The sequence below is a fragment of the Hakea prostrata genome, chromosome 8 (assembly GCF_041222555.1).
Source record: "Hakea prostrata isolate BN-2017 chromosome 8, UWA_Hpros_2, whole genome shotgun sequence".
Classification (NCBI taxonomy): domain Eukaryota; kingdom Viridiplantae; phylum Streptophyta; class Magnoliopsida; order Proteales; family Proteaceae; genus Hakea; species Hakea prostrata.
The window spans coordinates 47,349,978-47,369,977 of NC_142607.1; the positions used below are offsets into that span (position 1 = coordinate 47,349,978).

At 35.9% G+C, this 20,000-nt stretch overlaps 1 protein-coding gene across 2 annotated transcripts in view; it reads left to right on the top strand.

The window, feature by feature from the left end:
- Positions 1 to 2,177, top strand: part of LOC149008265 (uncharacterized) — a 46,278-nt gene extending 44,101 nt beyond the window's left edge. For both annotated transcript variants that reach the window (XM_089164535.1, XM_089164534.1), the window contains one exon: positions 1,188 to 2,177. In XM_089164535.1, coding sequence (XP_089020661.1) covers positions 1,188 to 1,626 — 439 coding nt within the window. In that variant the 3' untranslated portion in view covers positions 1,627 to 2,177. The remainder of the gene's footprint in view (positions 1 to 1,187) is intronic.
- The last annotated feature ends 17,823 nt before the right edge of the window (positions 2,178 to 20,000 follow it).

The window sequence follows — 20,000 nt, forward strand, 5'->3', positions numbered from 1 at the left end:
ACTACTGATCGTGCATTCCACATAAATTAAAAATGCTTCATTGGTGTCAATTCTATTTTTTAACTTCTCTAGCACTAGTGTGCAAAGAATATGATGGACCTTATGGAGTCTAATATTGCCAGAGTAGGGTTCTGTTTTTAATGTGGCTTTTCTCATAATGGCTGGTGGAAAAAATTTCTGCCAGGGTTCTTTTTTAAGATTTGAGGTTCTTCAAAGTTTCATGGGGATTTTCCTTTTAGGGGTTCGGTATTTAGGATTTCATGCATATCTTAGTCTTCTAGGGCTTTATGATAGGCAGATTGGTGTTGGGAATTGGTGTAGGCATTGTGATTACTTTTGGGTGAACATATGGGCTTCCTATACAGTTTGATTAGATCTGTGGATAACTAAATGGAAAGGAAATGATACAGTTTTATAATTGGTATGGGGTTTAGGGTGACAGTGTTGAGGGGAAGAGAGGGGGAAACCTGCAGCTCAGTCAAAAATCATAAACAACTTGAGAAGGGAGGTGTGGTTTCCATTTTAACATAGATGGTATGTTCGTGTGTTTGTGGCCATGGAACCTAAAGTTTACCCACATGGTGTGATGTCTTCTATGCATGTGCCAATCTTGAGTACGATAAGATCCTTTCACATCTCAGAATAAAGTGAAGCTGCTCTCCCAAGTGGAATGCTCCATGTATATGTGATGACCAAGTTCCTTCCTCTCTACTCGATGTCCTCCGTCTCCATTCCCAAAACCATCTTCGGAAAATTTGGACTTAATTGCTTATAACTGGAAACAATTTATCTGAGTGAAATCTGACTCAACTGGTGAAAGATCCACCCCGATGAATAAGAGAAAGAGGAGCATTTGATCTGCTAGTCATGTGCTCCATGGTGGCTAAGTGAAGTTCTGTCGGTTATATGGTACTCATCAAGGTAGACCTGACCTTACCCTGACCTGTTCACTGCCCCCCCAGGTGTTTCGGATTATCATGGAGTTCAAGGATAGGCCCAAGTTGTGGACACCAGACTTGCCTTCATCATCTATAAAGTCTGCCTTGCTTCTTTTCTCTTTTGCCCTTTTTTTTTGTGTGGAACTATTCCAGTGTTTACATCATGATAAAATGTCAAGTTAACCTAACTACTGGGCAGAATATGTGTATTTTATCAGAAGGCTCATTGTTTTTGTGCTTTCTTAATAGGAGACCATCAACAGTGGAGGAGATCCTGACAATAGAGATCAAGCCAGGCTGGAAGAAAGGGACAAAGATCACTTTCCCAGAGAAGGGCAATGAACAGCGAGGTGTGATCCCTTCGGATCTGATCTTCATCATTGATGAGAAGCCTCACAGTGTCTTCAAGAGGGATGGTAACGACCTGATAGTTACACAAAAGATTTCTCTTGTGGAAGCCCTGACAGGATACACTGTACAGTTGAATACTCTGGACGGACGGAATTTGACTGTACCATTGACTTCTGTGATCAGTCCTAGCCATGAAGAAGTTGTCAAGGGGGAGGGGATGCCAATTCCCAAGGAGCCTTCCAAGAAAGGGAACTTGAGAATCAAGTTCAATATCAAGTTCCCGAGCAGGCTTACTCAAGATCAGAAGACAGGTATCAAGAGGTTGCTGACTTCGTAATGGATGACGGTAGTATCTCTCTGCCATTCTCCTGTAAGTTGCTTGTGCATTTTCCTTCTTTTTGCTGGCTCCTCCAAGAATGGAAATTTAAGTCGTCTGCTGGAAGATTTCATGGGGTGCAGCCAACTGAGGAGTTGAATTAGTATGTGACCATGTTTCCCCTTTCAAACTCTTAATTCAGTTTCTGGGTCTTGCTGCATTGCCAACTATAGCTGAATTCACTTGTAAGAAACTCAAAAGTTGTTGGTTAAGATTGTCTGAAGATTAGCCTTGAGGCCCTAAGTGTGCCTGTTGCATAGCAAGTTCGAATCCTTTGTGTAAGTTGCTATTTAGATTTAGTGGTGCTGGAGCTTGTTGTTTCTATCTTTTAAGAATTTATTTTTGTAGGAAAGTTCAGATTGTTGCCCATGAATATCATGGTTAGTCCCTGTGGTTTTGATTTAAAATGATAAAAAAATGTGTTAGAATTGAGTGCATGCTTGCGTTTATAAGACTTTCAAGTCTTTTCTTATATGAAAATTCTCGGGATACAATTGCAAAGATCCTGGTAAAAACCATCCCACATCTCCAGGATGAATCTGTGTTCCTCTTAGCATTAGATTTTCTGAATTCTACATTCCATCAAGGAATAGTTGTCCCAACAGATAGATCTATGGAGCTATGGACAGTTTCTTGATGAAATCGAAAATAAATTAAAAAACCAATTTAATCCCCTGATTCCATAAGGCACTGTTTCTTTGCAAATGTAGGGTGGGAAAAAACGTGTGTGATTCATTTGTAATGGGGTGGGGAAAATGGAAAGAAAATGAAAGTATTTTGCGAACAAATTTAAAATGTGGGTTTCACTTTATTGTCTTTAACACATTTTTTCAAAATTATACTTATTTAGTCGGGTTTTGAAAAGGTAGGAGGAGTCAGGGGTGGACCCAGGATTCAATATTGGGTGAAAAGGTAGGAGTCAGGGGTGGATCCAGGATTCAATATTGGAGAGCGGAGATAACCTTCCAGTTGAGAAGCACTAATGTTTTTTTGCCACACATTATATGGGCCCTTATAAGACCTATTGGTCTCACCTCTAAATTATTTTATTATATTAAAAAATAGGTCCACATATTTTGTGCGGACCACGCATATTTGAAAAAAAAAAAAAAAAAAAAATATTGATAATGATATTTTTTTCCCGACAAAATATAGGTAAATATTAAAGCAACAATACAAAAAAATATATATATACACATGACTTCCACCTTAAAAAGTTAGATGCAAGCCAAAATTTTCTTTAGCGGCCGATGTGAACCAAATTTTTTGTTTTAGGCAAGAGATGCAAACCAATGGTAGTTAGTTACTTTTTTTTTTTTTTTTTTTTTTTTTTGCCTACCCCGGTTTATAAATTGGTAGTTCAACCCACGTCGCACACCTGGCTGTGGTGGGTTAGTTACCTTATTAACTATAAACATTTTATTCACAAATCACAATACAAAATTAAATAACAAAAATTGCAAAAGAAATAAAGAAACAGAGAATATAAAATCAAATAAAAAGAATAACAGAAAAAGGAGAAAGAGAGGAACGATAAATAAATTGAGAAAGAAAAAGAGTACCTAATTGTGGAATATATATATTTTTCTAAATTTTCTTAACCCACTTATAGAAAAGGAAGAGAATAAATAGGAAGAATAGAAGGAGAGAGGAGAGAGGAGATGAGAGGGAATAAATAGGGATTGAGGAGTTACTTTTTAATTAGGAATGAAATTTTGAATACCCAATAAGATTTTTATTCCAAAAATTTCCTTAATCCACGTTTATAGAAAGATGAGAGAATAAATAAGAAGAAAAGATGAGAGAGAAGAGAGGAGAGAATAAATATGGATTGAGGAGTTAGTTTTTAATTAGGAATGACATTTATACCTATTAGAGAATAAATATGGATTGAGGAGTTAGTTTTTAATTAGGAATGACATTTATACCTATTATTTACCTTTGAAAATTGTTCTCAATATTGGGGGGGGGGGGGAGAAATAGTGATATTTCACATGTGAGAAGGGAAAAAACTGGAAAAATTAAGAAAAATTATATAAAAACTATATAACAAAAGGAAAATAGTATTATTTTTTTAAAACCCCGGGGGGAATGGCCCCCCGGCCCCTTCATAGGTCCGCCCTTGGTAGCAGTGTCAATGGTGCGGGTTGGAGCAGTTTCAGGTTGAGCTTAATGGTTTTGAGTTGAGAAACACTCGGGCCAAACACGGCCCGTTAAGAAAATAACAATTTCGAGCTGGTTTTGGTTTGGGTTTGAGTTGACTAACGATTTGGACAAATTAAAAGACTTCGGAAACAATCGAACTATAACAAACTATTTATACAACCAAGCAAAAAAGAAAATCATATACCTAACTAAGAAACAGAAAAAGACAACACATGCATTGCTTAGTGCATGGATAATTCTTTTGGCAAGGGTGCTTGGAAGAGTGATACCGCAAACACCTTAAATTGCATTCGAAGGGCAACTATAAATACTTGAACAAGAAGAATTCAACAATCTCAAATTCTAGCACCACCTTAAAATTAACATATATGATTATTTTTCTAAAGGTCTTGAAAATTCATAACACAAGAGAAACTCACATAACAAAAAATAAACAAATAAACAATTACCAAACAAGGATATCCAAAAAAGTTCTTCATGAGAAGATGCACCAACCAACAATCCCACAACACCCCCTCCCCCCGAAAAGAGAAAAATAAAAAAATAATAAAAAACACAAAACACAAAACCACAAAGAATTTTTTTTAGTACATTAGCTTAACTAGAATACATGGAGCTCATACATAAAAGTAGTAAACTCTAAGGCCTGCTCTTCTTTTTTCTCTTTTTTTTTTCTTCTAATTTTTCATTCATAGGAAGAACAGTAAAACTATAAACGGTGTGGTTTGGTTTTAACAATTTAAACTACAAATTAACACCTCTATGAAAAGGGAGGGGATGGAATATTTAGCATACCACGTTGGCAGAGAAGCTTCCTTAACTCTACCAATTTTTCTACCCTAGTGAACGAAGCAAGCCACATTATGGGATTTTATGAAAGAAAAAAAAAATTTTAATTTTTTTTCAACCCCACTTCAGATTCATCAAACAAATGGTGCCTAGAGGTTTTATCTTAACAAATCAGCAGGAAGTTAAATGTTATACCAAAATATGTTGTAATCTGCTTTTGCTTTTGCCATTTTTTTTGTTTGTGTGGTGTTCCTTGAGTCCTAACTATCTGTTTACATCATGAATAAAAACCAACCTGCCATTGATTCTAATATCCTCAAGATAGTGCTTTCTCCTGCTGAAAATTTGAATTTGCCAGTGCACCCAAATAGTGGTTTTGTAACAGTATAGATTCTCCACTGATACCTAAAGGTCTGAGTTGATGATCATTTCTGCATTATGTTAGAACTCGTCAAATTTTATATAATAAGTGGAGTGAAAAATCTTCAACTGTGGCAGGAACTCACTAGATATATTCTATTTGAAATCTATCTTCTCAAGAACCTTCAAAAAATTTATATCATCTCATGTCTGATGCACATGATGCACATGCCAAACGATATACTTATTTTGATTTTGATTTTAGAGCAAATTATATATACACCTTTTGAATTTCTAAATTATTATTTTTACATCTCTTGGAATCTTTTGTTAGTATTCAGTATGTTCTAAGTAATATGTTAAAGTACCTATATTGTCAGAACAATGGGATTAAATTAGGGTTAAATGGATAACCAAAATCTGCTTCCGAATTCGCATCCGCATCCGTTTTAGGTATCCGAATCCGTCCGATTATTAAAAGGATACGGATATGTATATCCCTTTCTTACTGATTATTATCCATCCTATAAAATTATCGGATTAAGTTACTTATTTAGATTTATTTTTCTTATTTTATAAATTTTTTACCTGTGATATGTGATTATTTTTCTAGATTTTCTACTAAAATAGCTACCCAAGTTGTTAAATTCTTAAATTTCAATCCCAGCCCTCACAAATAAAATGGTAAAGATAAAAATAGGTAGTCGAAAATTTGTATTTAATCTGTATTCATGCACATTTAGAAGAATTTACTTAAGAAAATAACTATTCAATTATCATCCGAACCGACTGAATCCGACAGAAAATCGATAAGATATTATCCAAATCCGTCTGAATATAATAGGATGCGGATATTGGTATTACCATTATCCGATCCGAACCCGGTCCGTTTACATCCCATGATTAAATCACAACTTAATATTTATTGTATTCTTAAATTTTGAAACTGCTCTTCTATACCTTCAAACTTATTTTGACTCTCAAGGAAAAATTTTAAAAATGATAGAAAAAAAAAAAGTAGAGAAAGAAGAGAGCGTGAAGAATATCATCTATTTAAAGTTTTTTTTTCTTTTTCCCTAACAATTAGCATAAAATTGTCTCTTTTTCTTGTAAAATTAATGGTAATAAACACAAAGAGATGTTCGTAATTTACGTAAGTATAATAATTTACAAACTCAAGGGTATATATGTATTTGGTTTTTTTTAGTGGAATGATTCAATTGGATTGTTTGTTTATTTATTAATTATCCTCTCAGGGGGTTAGGGCGTAGCTTCATCTTCTATTATGTAATACCCCCATCCTCAATATATAAAAAGTCACCTATTTCAGAAACCCTTTTTTTTTTTTTTTTTTTAATATCAAAACAAGACGTCAGCCCTACCGTCTCAAAACCTCAACATGGCTATTGAATTGTCACCAATCTATGACCACAGTCTCATTCTCAAATTTCATAAAAGTTCGAGTACTCTATTATTACCTTTCCCATTGAGTGCGTAATGAATTATATAATTCAGTCACTTGGAATATTCTAATTTAGGGTTAGGATAAATTCAATGAATATTCTTGAATTAGAACATTAGACATGACAAAAGGTGGGGCATTGATGTTCCCAAAGTTTTGAGATGGTAGCCCTCAGATGTTGGGTGGTTGTGTGTCAATTGTGATGGTTCTGTTAGATGATTTTTCTTATGTGCTGCATAATTAATGCACAGCACCTGCAGGGTAAGGTCGAGATCAAGATCTCGGCCGTCCGTTTTGTAGAAGTGTCGAAACCTACTTTTGCGAAACAAAAGGTAGACATCCAAATCTCGGTCAATCTCGACCGTAGCTTGCGCGGTGCTACACATTAATTGTGCAACACTGAAGCACAACCGTCCGTATGATATTGTGGCAAAGTAATTTTCACCGCCGGTGGTGCTATTCGTAAAGACCCAAGTATTGGTGATGGAGCTACTGACTATCAAGAGTGTCTTGAGAGAGCTACTCAGATTAGGGTTCAAAAGATTCAAGTTTGCTCTGATTCCCACAATGCAACTCTCATGATCTTAGGTTCCCATAGAGCATCTCATGATATGTTGACTCTCTGATTGACAACATTCATTGCCTTCAACGAAGATCCCCACATCACCTCTTCTTTATGCACCATGTTCGAGAGTTAAACCAAGGAGCTGACCTGGTTGCAGGCTTTCTCCAAGTTCTTGGTGAGATACAATTTGATTTGGAGGACTTCTACCTGGGCTGGACTCTATCATTTGTAATGACACCTCAAGGAAATCCTACTATAAATTGTAATCTCCTTATTTCTCCATTATATTAATAAAATTAATATTAAACATGACAGAATTCTATAATTTATTAAAAGATTGTCTCCAAAGAAAAGAGTCAAATACAAGAGAAAATATGTGTTCACTGTAATAGTATTTCCACAAAGCTTCATAACTGTACAGAACACAACAGTGAGAAGAGTGGAAAAAGTGAAGAATGGTGATCATGATCTGTGGAATTCCCATTTGGGTAGTGACATATTTTTCCATTTTAGGAAACTGCGACATGTAGGCATTGAAGAAACCAACCTTTCTTTTTGACTCTCTTTATTCCCTTATTTGGATTATAGTTTCCTTTTAAAAATGCAATGGCTCTGTAAATGTAAAATGCAGGTGGGCTCAAACCCACTGATAATGCTCAATGCTAGCTATACATAAAGATATGGATTGATGCATGGACCTGAGGGAGGTGGGGGTGGTCCATCAAGTCTTGAGTTCTTGCTACTTGTCACTTTAGTGGTTATATCTGTTAGGTGGTGATAGGGATTTGAGAAGAGCTCATCTTTAATTTATTTCAAATAAAGTTATGGTAACTCAAATTATGAATCTGGGTTTGCCTCCAAGAATCATCAGATGTTGCCACATAGAGGGAGAGAAAATCTAAATTATTCCTCTGTAGAGGGAAAGGTGGGATGTGGAAGATCTCACTAATGAAGTTTTTTCTGATAGCTCTTTCCAAGAGAAAGAATGAGTTCTTTTTGAAGAGTTCAGTTAAGTTGAATATTTAATCCAAACAAAAAGATAAATCTAATAAGTATCCTTGGTTTAGAACATTACCCTTGCACTAAATAAGAAAATTTGAACTTAATATGTCTCCATTTACATCCACTAATTAAAGTGATTTGATTAAAGTTTTTCATATGGTTGAGTTCAAAAGTCCATTATCGAAGTAGACAATGGTAAAGCCATAACACCCCCAACTCATGAAACAACAATAATCCAAGGTGTAAGAAGAGTGCTTTTTTAAGTGTGGATGAAAGCTTATGAGTGTTCCACTTAACTTGATCTGATAGACATGAAAACACTAAATTACCAACATGTTAACTTTTTTTTTTTGGGTTGGCTTTTCATGTATGTCGGTTCTTCTCCCTCTCTTGTGTTACTTAACAACTTGCAACTCCATAATTTATGTTATGCTTATGAGAAAATAAGGGGAGATTTCTGTCTCCCACTCTGAATATGTGGGTCTTGTGCAAATGATACTATTCTCTGTATCACCATACCACCATTGATGCAGTTTACAGATTCTTCTCTCTTATATGTTTGCATTATCTTTCTGGGAAATCTTCTCCTTCTAAAAGAAGAAAGAGGGTTCAGCACCTATCTTTGGCCCTGGCATGATAAGAAAGCTAGAGCTGAATCTTTCTCCACATGTCATTTGATGATATGTTGGTGCCTAACTAATATTCATATAACTTAATAATTTCATTAATGCAACATCAATTTCTCAAACCATGTTTTAGTGTGATGCAGCAGTGGTCATTGCTGTTCTAATTTTTCATTTCACTTTCAAATGGAATCTTCTTTAGATAAAAGAGGACTATATCAACATCATTCCATTCCCAGATGGCCAGATATGCTCTTCCCACCAAATCTCTCTTGATAAGTCTCCTATTAAGAGACACTTAAAGCACAATCATGGAGAGAGAGATTTAAAAATTTTTCACAAGGAATATTAACTGACTTGGTCTACAAATAATCACTTCTCTTTTGATCTTTTTCATTTCTGCCACTTGTTGGAAAGAAATACCCAACACTGAGCTCTGTCTTGACCAAACTCTTCCCTGACTTTGATTCAAATTCAAACTTTTCAACTTGGGCCCGGGGGGGGCCTCTGTTGCAAATGGTGGAGACATGAAATAATGCGCACACTGGACCATGGAGGATGACTTGATTAGCCACAGGGAATTGCTGCAAATATGAAAAAGGCAATTCTGAAGTGATTCACACCCACCTGCAACTCTCAATGCCATAGAAATTGTAATTGTAATTGAGACCCTGTTCATGAAAATAACACCTCCTTAAAAATAATATTCCTTAGTGATAAAGCAAAGGAATAGTTCTTCTGTGGAGAAATATCTCAAACATTTAGAATGCATTGACTTTAGAAGATGGTCCCTTTACTGTTTGGCTATTTTGTTTGGCTCAAAAAGAAAGAGAGAACCAAAGATAAGACGCCTGAAAGAGATGGATTCCCATTTCAAGCATAAATATGTATATGCAATAAGTAAGATTCCAAATTCATCAAAACAAAAAAGAAAGATTCCCCAAAGCCAAGATCTTGGATTAGATGCTACTTGGATTCTTTTTTCTTCACATCAAACATTTCTGGCAGTACACGCGTGCATGCAGGATTGTTTTTCCTTTTAGCTGTCAACATCAATTTCCGACTCTGCAATTATTAAGAGGATGGAAAAGGAAGGAAGAACCACTCAACAGGTGTCAGCTTGAGAGGATTTCACATCAATTAATTAACCTGCAATCTTAAAAGATACTAACTTGTAGTGAAAAAAAAGGGCAGTGCTTCATTCCTATTCAACTTCTAATCTTTCATTTCATAATTACTCCAATGTTCTCAACAGGGTATGCTATGCAAGGAGAACCCTTCTTTGATAAGGAAATCTCCTTAGTTATCTTGGTAAGAAAGAAACCAAATACCTAATAAGAGAGAACCTCATAATATGAGGTCAAAAGTTTAAATTTTTTTCGACTCAGGTAGCAAATTGTATGTAGAAAAACTATCCTGAGGGTGTATTCGAGGTGCATAAGCCAGCCTGAATGAATCTTATATCTAAAAAATAAAAAACCCAATAAGAGAGAGAGAGAAGGGGGGGGGGGGGTGTATGTCCTTAGCAAATAAAAAGTCTTATGGGAGACAACATGTTTAGGGATATGTCTCTTAGAGATAGATATTAATTTGTAAGTGTTTCGTCTATGTAAAGTGACAGGATTTTGCCCGTTTGTTCTAAGAATCCGGATCCTCACCCTGTCATGGTAGCACAGAGTGCTCCCCGACAGGTTCCCGACCACACAAAACAGTGGGGCCCATAGATGAAATTTTGAACCTTTTTTTTTGTGTTTTCCAAAAAGTGTTTTTCACCGTGGGCCCACTGTTTTGTGTGGTCGGGAACCCATCAAAGTGCTCCCCGTCGGGGGAGCCGATCCGGACTCTTGTTCTAATAGCATGTTGGAGAAGTCTCAATTTTTGCAACCCTTGCGCTCGCCAAAAAAAAAAGTGTGTTATATTGATGAATTATGAGGCTTACCTTTGGATATTTCTTACAAATATTGCTTTTGGAGTGTTATCATTTGTGTTACCTTGGAGGTAAGAATGTCAAGCAAATTAAGACTATAAGGGGTCTTTTTAATTATCTTAAAGAAAATATGTTTTCATACGACTCAACTTATATGTATTTATACTAAAAGATGCATAAGGGTATTAATGGTATCTTCTTCAACTAGCTTTAGAAAATCAAATATTTATTAATTTTGATAACCATATTACCTTGTACCTGTCTATTGTTTTTAACATATCCACTCATTTGTAATCACTAGAGTTGTATATGATGTTGCCATTGTTGTCAACATAGTATAGTTAGTTGAGTCAATAGAATATCAACATATGACAACTCAGTACAAGATACTGTTTTGATATACAACTATACTCATGTGATTTTTACATGAAAGAATACAGTGATATGATATGGATGGATTAGTAGTGTTCAAGCAAAGGTAACAGTGATTGATGGCTACTTGTTAGTATAGATAATACAAATACAATGGTAGTGTATGATGGCAAGGGACAATATATTGTCGATGTGCTTTTGGCACAATGATGTTAATCTTCAATGCAGAGGCAATAAGACCAAGGAGATCTTGAGTTTAAACTTCCATCCCTCCACTCCCCTTGCCATTGATCCCAAATCTTCTCTCCCGTCTTTCCAAGTTAGCCCAGGTTCTGTACTTGTTCTTTCTTTCATCTTATATCCTCTTCTTTGGCTTAACATGATGATTATCCCTTGATTCTATAAACTCTTTTCAATTCAATATAAACTTTTAGTGTCTAATAGTCCCTAAAAGTTTTTCTACATTATGTCCGACAAGATACTGACACTTGTTTCACATCTTTATCATGTATTATTCTATCAATGTTTACGTAGGGACCATAAACTAACACCGTCCCAACCCGCATAGCTCTAACGTTGTGTTTGCATTTCTTAACTGTAGAACCCCTCAAGGTTAAAAAAAGGACCAATCCAACCCTATTTAGACTCATTAGGGTACACCCCTACTCTTTTCTCTCTTCAAGAGAACAACATGTATATACTCCCCCCCCCCCCCCCCCCCCCACCCCCTCACCCCCTCCTTTCAAAACAAAAAAAAAAAAAAATGTATAAAAGAATATTGATAATAATTGGGATTCATATGAAGATTCTCTTAAATTGAAGAAGACAATATAGGAGTCTTGGACCAAAAAAAAAGAAAAACAGCATAAGTGATTATGAACTACCCAATAAGATCATGCCAAGTGGTGTGATCCTAAAAAATAATCCTATAAGTTGTCCCTAACTACGCCAGAAAACTCATGGTGGTAAATATTTTCATTACAGTTCCCCTTTTACATGATAAACGTTCACAGTTGACTTGTAACTATAGAATAATAATTATCATTATGCAGTAGATCCATTATAATCAATTAAAAAAGTATTATAACGAATGATTTGAAGGAAAGTAATCTTAAGCATACATTTTAACATATTAAAAAAATCTAAGTCTACCTATAATTGAGAACAAATGCAATAAAATGTAAAAGTTAAAACATAATATAAGTAATTTAATCAAATAATTTAATGAACACACATCGAATGTCAAAAGATTTCAACATTTTTATGCATAACTTGAATCATACACCTCTAACTCATTACCATAAATGTAACAACACTCTTTTAAAAGTTTCTAAGATTTTTTTGAAAAAAGTGTCAGTTTTGCCACTAAAAAAATATAATATTCCAGTTAGATACAACTCCCCTTCTAAAATTAGAAAACCTTTGAACCTAGAAACTTTCGGTTCCATCAAACCTTTTACATGTAATAAATAGGTCAAGAAAGTGTGGCCTTCAATGTGGTCATTATCACCCCCATCCATATCACAAAAGGAGGTGAAAGAGTGATCATTCACTACACGCCTTCCTTTCCATTCAACAGTACACATGCACATGGTTTTTTTTTTTTTGGATAAAAAACAAATTCATTGAAAAATGAGCTATTACAAAGATTTATAAGCCTTGGGTGACAACTAAACTTTTGGAAGCTCAGCTGAAAAGGCCAACCGAGATAAGGAATCAGCTACTTTGTTGGTGTTCTTAGAAATAAATTCCAGTAGGTGGCATCTAATTCCACTAGTAGATCGCAACAACATTGATTTGGAACTAACTTAAACGATCTGATTATCATTTTAATCTATTGGTTATTTTGTTTTTGGTTCTCTCTATTGCTGATTTTTGTGAATGGCAAATGTATAGCTTTTTGAAATCAACAACATTGATTTGGAAAACTAGTCTTGAAAAAACATGAAGCATCCTAATAATCACAATGAACAAGAGAATGAAGGCTATGTACACAGCCTCAAATGGTTGAAAGTGTCATCATATATTGAATTGTAGACTTCCAACTTACCAAATTGCCACCAATTGTGAACAAGTACTTGGTTAATGACATTCTCTTGTCCAAGTCAACAACAAAATCAGAGTAACAGGACCCAATGATACTCATATTATCAACACAAAAATTTTCATATACATTTCTATAAAATACATAATTTTTAGATATCTAAATAACTATATAATAGCATCCTAATGAATCACAAGGTCTACTGGATGAATCTAAAAAAATATAATTAAGTATGCAATATCAAGTCTAGAACATACCATAGAATACATAAGACTGTCAAAAAATTCTTGGGTATGGTTTTTCAGTCACAAAAACATTAATAACAGTTTTGAGTTTGAAATGAGCACTTAGAGGTGTATCCACAGTCCAACAATCAAACTTCTCAATAAGTTTATGAATGTATCTCACTCAAGACAAAGTTAAAACTCCCTTAGCTCTATCTTTATAAAGACCAATACCAAGAATCCTTTTAATAGCCCCTAAATCTTTCATTTGAAATCCAGATTTTAACATAGATTTCAATTTATAAATCTAAACCCTATCCTTAGATGAAATAAGCATGTCATCCATATAAAGCAATAGATAAATGAAAAAATTGGGTCTAAACTCACAATTATAAGCACGATTATCATAATAAATCTTTTTGAACTTTTTCTTGAGTATGAATTCATCAAATATTTTATACCATTGCCTAAGGGGGTTGTTTCAAGCCATACAATGATCTCAATAATAGACAAACATTGTCCTCACTACCCTTCCTAGCAAAACTTTCAGGTTGGGTCATATAAATATGTTCATCTAGCCTACTATTCAAGAAAGTAGTCTTTACATCAAACTGTTCAAGGTCTAAATCATGAATGGTAGCTAGGCTAACATTACTCTAATAGTTTTATGCTTCACTACAAGTGAAAATACCTTATTATAATTAATTCCCTCATTCTGGAAAAATCCCTTGGCTACTAACCTAGCCTTAAACCTAGGGTTTTCCATACTAGGAATCCTAGCCTTAAACTTTTAAACCCACGAATAACCTATAACCTTATGGTCCTTAGGTCCATCTACAAGTGTTCATGTATCATTCTTAGCTAGGGAATCCATCTCATCTAACATGGCAACAAGCCAATATTTGCTATCCACACTCCCTATAGCCTCTTTTAGGTCCTAAGCTCACTACCTTCAAGCTGATCAGCCACACTAAATGCATAAAAGATCAGGTCAGGTGCTGAACTAGACTTCTCACTCACATTGGCAAACCTAGAAGGTCTCCTAACCTCCCTCCTAGTCTTGTCTCTAGCCAAAACATAATTATTCAAGGGACCCACTTCCTCAACTTCTTCTTTGACATTCATAGGGTCACTACCAACACCTAAGTCCTCGTCTAAATCAATGGGATCAGGGGTATGAAGATCCTTATCAGGTCTTAGGAGTTGGGAACACCCCGATCTAATTTTCACAAAACACCACGATCTAGTTTTCATAAATTCCAGGTCACTGAATTTCACATCCCTACTAATGATCATCCTCTTATCCCTCCTAACTACCAAAGTCTATACCCTTTTACCCCTAAGGGATAACTTAGGAGAATACATTTTCTACCTCTAGGCTCAAATTCCCTTTCTTTTGGTGGACAAAAGCCACACACCCGAAAGATCTCAAAGTGTTATAATCAAACTTAGTCATGCTCCACCTAAATTCAGGTGTTTCAAAATTAATGGTTGAATGAGGGGATTTATTTATGATAAAACAAGGTGTACTTACAGATACAACCCAGAATTTCTTCCCTAAACCAAATTCTATCAACCTGCATCTAACTTGTCCATGATAGTTCTAATTATTCTTACTCCATTTTATTTTATTTTATTTTATTTTTTTGGGCGGGGGGAGGGTGTTTAATAGGTGCATGTCCTATGTCTAGTGATGCTATGTTCTTTGCAAAAGAATAAAAAATTTATCATTGTAAAAGGCAAGTCTATTATCAATCCTTAGTTTCTTAATTTTCTCTTCAGTTTGAGTCTCCACTAGGTCTTCCATTCTAGGAACTTATCAAATACACCTAATTTATCTCTAAGAAAGTGCAATCAAGCCTTCTTAGAATAATCATCAGTTATAGAGAAAAAATATTGGGCACCTGAGAGGGATGGAGGCACATTAGGGCTTCCCCAAATGTCAAAATGTGTATATTCTAGGGTTTGGGAAGTCTTAGAAGTAAAGTGGGGGGACTTGGTCTTGTAGAATTTACCCATAGCACACATAGCACATACATTTAGGGAACTAAATTTCTTAAGGTCGATCTAGAAACTTATACACAAGTGCCCTAGGCCTTTACTATTTAGGTAGCCTAATATTTTATGCTATAACTCTACCTTACTTGATACTTCATTAGAGACAGAGCCAACCCCTAAACTCACATTCTCATTCAAAATATACAACCCATTTCTCAAATCAGCAATCAAAATGACATTGGTACCCTTTATAACCCTAAGGTAGTCTTCTTTAGAAGAGTAATGAAAACACCTGGAGTCTAATTGACTTAGGGATAACAAGTTTCTTCAAAGTCCAGATATATGCCTAACTTGCTCAAGTAAGGCCCCTTCCTAACAAATAAATAAATGGCAACTAAGGCAACTACTCTCTCATAAGGTATCTCCAAGATCTTTAAAGGACTAGACTTCGTAAGCACATTTCAAGCATGGACATGATTCTCCATGTGTCTCCGTGTACTCTCTTGCTAGTCCCTCGTAGGACTCAGCCAACGAACCCTCTAGGTAAAAGGAGTCTTCATAACCTGCAGTAGAATCTAAAAGAAAATACACATAAAGGTATGAGTTCCACAGAATTTAGTGGGGTCAACATAATCACACATTGCACAATAGTCACGTGCATTTATATGAAATATAATTATATAAATAATGAATGATGATGATGCAAGAACGATCCTAAACCATAATGAATGTAGTCTCTTTGGTTGACATGCATTAAGTTACAACACCAGCCTCCTCTGTGCGGTCTCGTCACTCTCTCTCACGGCACTCAAGCACGTCTTTTGGGTTCCTCACAACAATTGGGTCAAGTCACATCATACAGTGGTTGGGGTTTAGGTCACCACTCTCTCACCAACCATTGGTCTGAGAACTGACATGTGTCAGGGATAAGTCTAGCCCAAATGCAAAGTCAACTACGTCTTGTGCTACATGTGTTATAGATACCTTCCCTCATGCCTAGTACCATTTTGGTCTGCGTATCCTTCCCACCTAGGAATGTTATTCATCACGCCACTCAAGCTATCTTTGGATTATCATTCCTTAACCCCACGGTCATCCACATATGTTGGGGCGGATGCCTCTCATGTCTCCTCAAGACACTCAAGCTATCTTTTGGATGCCTCATGAACCCAACTCTAACATATGCAATCCGACCAATTCATAATAGTGAGCCTGCATAATGCTCATAGGTCCCAACCACTGTCATCATGGATCACTTGACTTCAATACCCTTGCCGAAAGGTGAGTAACACTCAATCGGGTTTACTTGCCAAACACATCTAGACACTTAACTTCCATACACCTACCGAATTTATATAGATGCATAGGCACCAGAGGTAATGGGTGAACCCACAATCCCAAGTTGGTATATGTACATATACAAGTACTAATCTACCACCAAATCCCAACACATCACATTCACAACATCATTTGAATAAATTAGAATCGTAACATCAACATAGATTCTAATGAGTAGCATAAACATAAATATCAAACTACCTTTCATTTGTGCAAAGTCTCACGCAATTTATAAGAGAATAATTAACATTTGTGATAATGAAAAGTAGAGTCAAATTAAATACATAATGTATAGTAATTTCTCCCCTCACAATATAATAACAAGCAATAAAATTAAATTAAATACACGATATATGCATCCCTCACCCAGAAATGATAATGATAAACTCCAATGTCCAAGAATTCCACAATCTGAGAGTGTAAATGATCCAAAATAACCCTAGAAAACATGTAGATCAAATTATGTATTATTCAGGAATTGATCGGGCATCAAATGAACCAAACTGCACACCCGCACAAAGTGGTGGCAGAATAAGTCTGTCAGGGCTGGTCGACCGCCCCCTAGGGCTGTGACCAAAATACCCAAATTCGAGCTCCTTTCAAAACCAACTCAAATGGGGGTCTTTGGGACTTTAATGGGACAACAATATTGTCCCAATAACATCTCAAGCATCCCAATTAGTTCCAAATCAAAAGCCCTAAATTGACTCTCAGAGAGTCGCCCACGAGCATCTTAGGGAGGTTCGATCAATCCCAAATGGGTGAAATGAGACCAACCAACACTCAATAAGAGTAGGATATACAAAAGGAAACTTCAACCAACACCTAACAACAAGCGTTTACACTCCAAACAACATTCTCCAACATAAATGCTAACCACCAACCTAAATAACTCATAGAAAACGAGGAGAGATGGTTTCCTTACCTTCTCGCGTGATAAACTCTATGATTTGCACTTCAACACCACTAAACAAGCAAAGATTCTTCAAAACTCCAAGCTCTCCTTCTCTCCCACGTTCTTAGTCTCCCTCTAACATAAACAATTCATTTATGAGCAACCAGGGCAATAATATAGGGTTTTAAAGGCTAAAATTTTGAAATTACCCCTTTTTTGGGTATATGGGGCAGTCAGTCAAACTAACCTGCTGCCCCAATCAACTGCCCCTTTATCTTTCAGCTGCGAGTGCTGTTTTCGGCGGGCTTCAAAGGGTAGTACTCCTAAACATTTTTCAATCAATGGTATAAATTACCTTGGCATTTGAATCCTCTAGTGTTGATTTTTGTGCTTACCAAAATCTCATTTTTATGCCTTCTAGATTGACTTTCCTCTTGAACTCAATTAGAGTTTTGGGTCTTCTTCTAGTTCATCCAACTCCATAGGTCCAATTTCTGAATTTTTGAGCTCAACTCGACTGGTCCAGAGTTGCCTTCTACTAGAATTTCAGGTTCGCGGACCTGAAACAATGGGTTATAGGGTTAGGATTTTAGGAGATGTTACAATATCACATGCATTATCATTCTCCACTAACACTGGACTTTTATCCAGTCCATTTTTGGCAAGGAAATGGACGCCAAAAATGGACGATTCATTTCCTTGTGGATGTGTGACACATGTTCACAAATCACATCAAATTTTGTGATTAAATTAAAATGTAAAAAAAAAAAATTTATCTTGTAAACATAACCTCAACCTTTTGATGTGATGTAAGGACACACGTCACACATCCACAAAAAAATGGTTGGTCCATTTCTAATAAGGAAATGGATTGGATAAATTTTCGTTAACACTTGACCACCATTAATGGACTTAAAAGGGCTTAAAAGTGATAAATTCTCCTAAGGGTCATGTAAAAGGTGTAACTTGAGTCTAAGATCTAATGATCAAGTTCACCACTAGGGGACACTACAAGTGCGTCACTTGTAATATTAGCCACATTAGTGGCCTTCATCCTCTTAGTCACATTCTCATTTTGTTTCATTCTTAGTTTATCTCTACAGCATTTCCTAATGTGTCCCTCTTTTTCGTAAAATAATAACGAACTTTCTTAAATGTTCATCTGAAGCCTCAATTTCACAAATGGAACTCAAGGAATGTAAAAGCTCCAATTATCCAATTCAAAATTAGTGTATAAGAATTTCATAAACAAGGCAACTTAGGGTTTCAATCAATCGAAACCCCAGAAAGTTCAAATTAGGTCAATTGAGCATAATACCTCAATAGAAGTTGGGGGGTTTTGTTTTAAACCCCTTTAATCAACATTAGGATTAAAAACCCTAAACCAATTTGACCTCGAAATTCGAGGATTTCTGAGATAGAACCCTAATTCAGAAATTAAGTGTGAAAGTCACCAAGAATGAATAGAATAATCACAAAGGAATGTGTGATTAGGTAAATCAAACACATAATTACATAACAAGCAAAAGATTCAAGATAAACCTATGCTCTGGTGGAAATGTGTTAGGGATTTCATGTAATTATACATGCACAACGGAATGGAATCAAGAAAGAAACACAAACACATCCACAGAGACACCACAATTTTCATTTGGTTGGGTCTTGCGACCTACGTCCAAGAATGAGCACTATCACTCATCAAATATGCACTAATCAATATCAAAGAGAAGGTTACAATCCTAATGAGCTTACCCTTTCAATCTCTCTAAAGAATACACAAGAAGAAGATATATCTCTTCATCCACGTAAGGGTTGGACAAGGGATAAGACACAAGGTTAGTTTAGTAATTTAACATTAAAAGAATATTTTGGTCGAGTTTTGACCCAACTTGAATGAGGTGTACCTAAAAAACTCACAGTAAGTTTCCACGAGTCGCATTTTTGTTTTGTAAAATATCTCCCCAACGGCAGGCGGGCAGCAAAGATAACTGTCCAAGGAAGCTGTCACGATTGATTAGCTTTTCCACGCAGGCACTGTCACATTGATAAGGAGTGATCGGCTAACCAACCATGTTTCCCTTCCACTTTTTCTCATTTAATGACAAAAATGTCCCTCTCTCTTTTAAATTCCTCTTTCTCCTGCACCCTCTTTTCAAGCACCAAGGTCTGAGGGATTGTGTCCCCATGCCCTAGTTGTGGCTGCTGCCTTAGACTCCTGAGTTTTCTATTCTCTCTCAAAGCATTAAAGTTACTGAAAGGAACTTGGTGAGATTGGACGTATATGAAGAAACCAGAAAAAGGCATTTCATCGAACACTTTACAGCCATTGTTAACCATTTGTAACTGGGGGAAAGGGATCGAAGCCCTGTTTGATTCTGAATAGTGAATACCCCCAATCAACGGAGACTGTTTAACTCATTCTTAACAAGGTCTAAAGTCAAAAAAAAAATTCACGATTGCAGTTGTGTTTGGAGGTGGTGGTGGTGGTGGACCGCATAGACCGGTGGTGGATGGGAGGGGTGATTCTTCATTCCACCTTATCACATGGAAATCTTTAGTAACATCTCTCT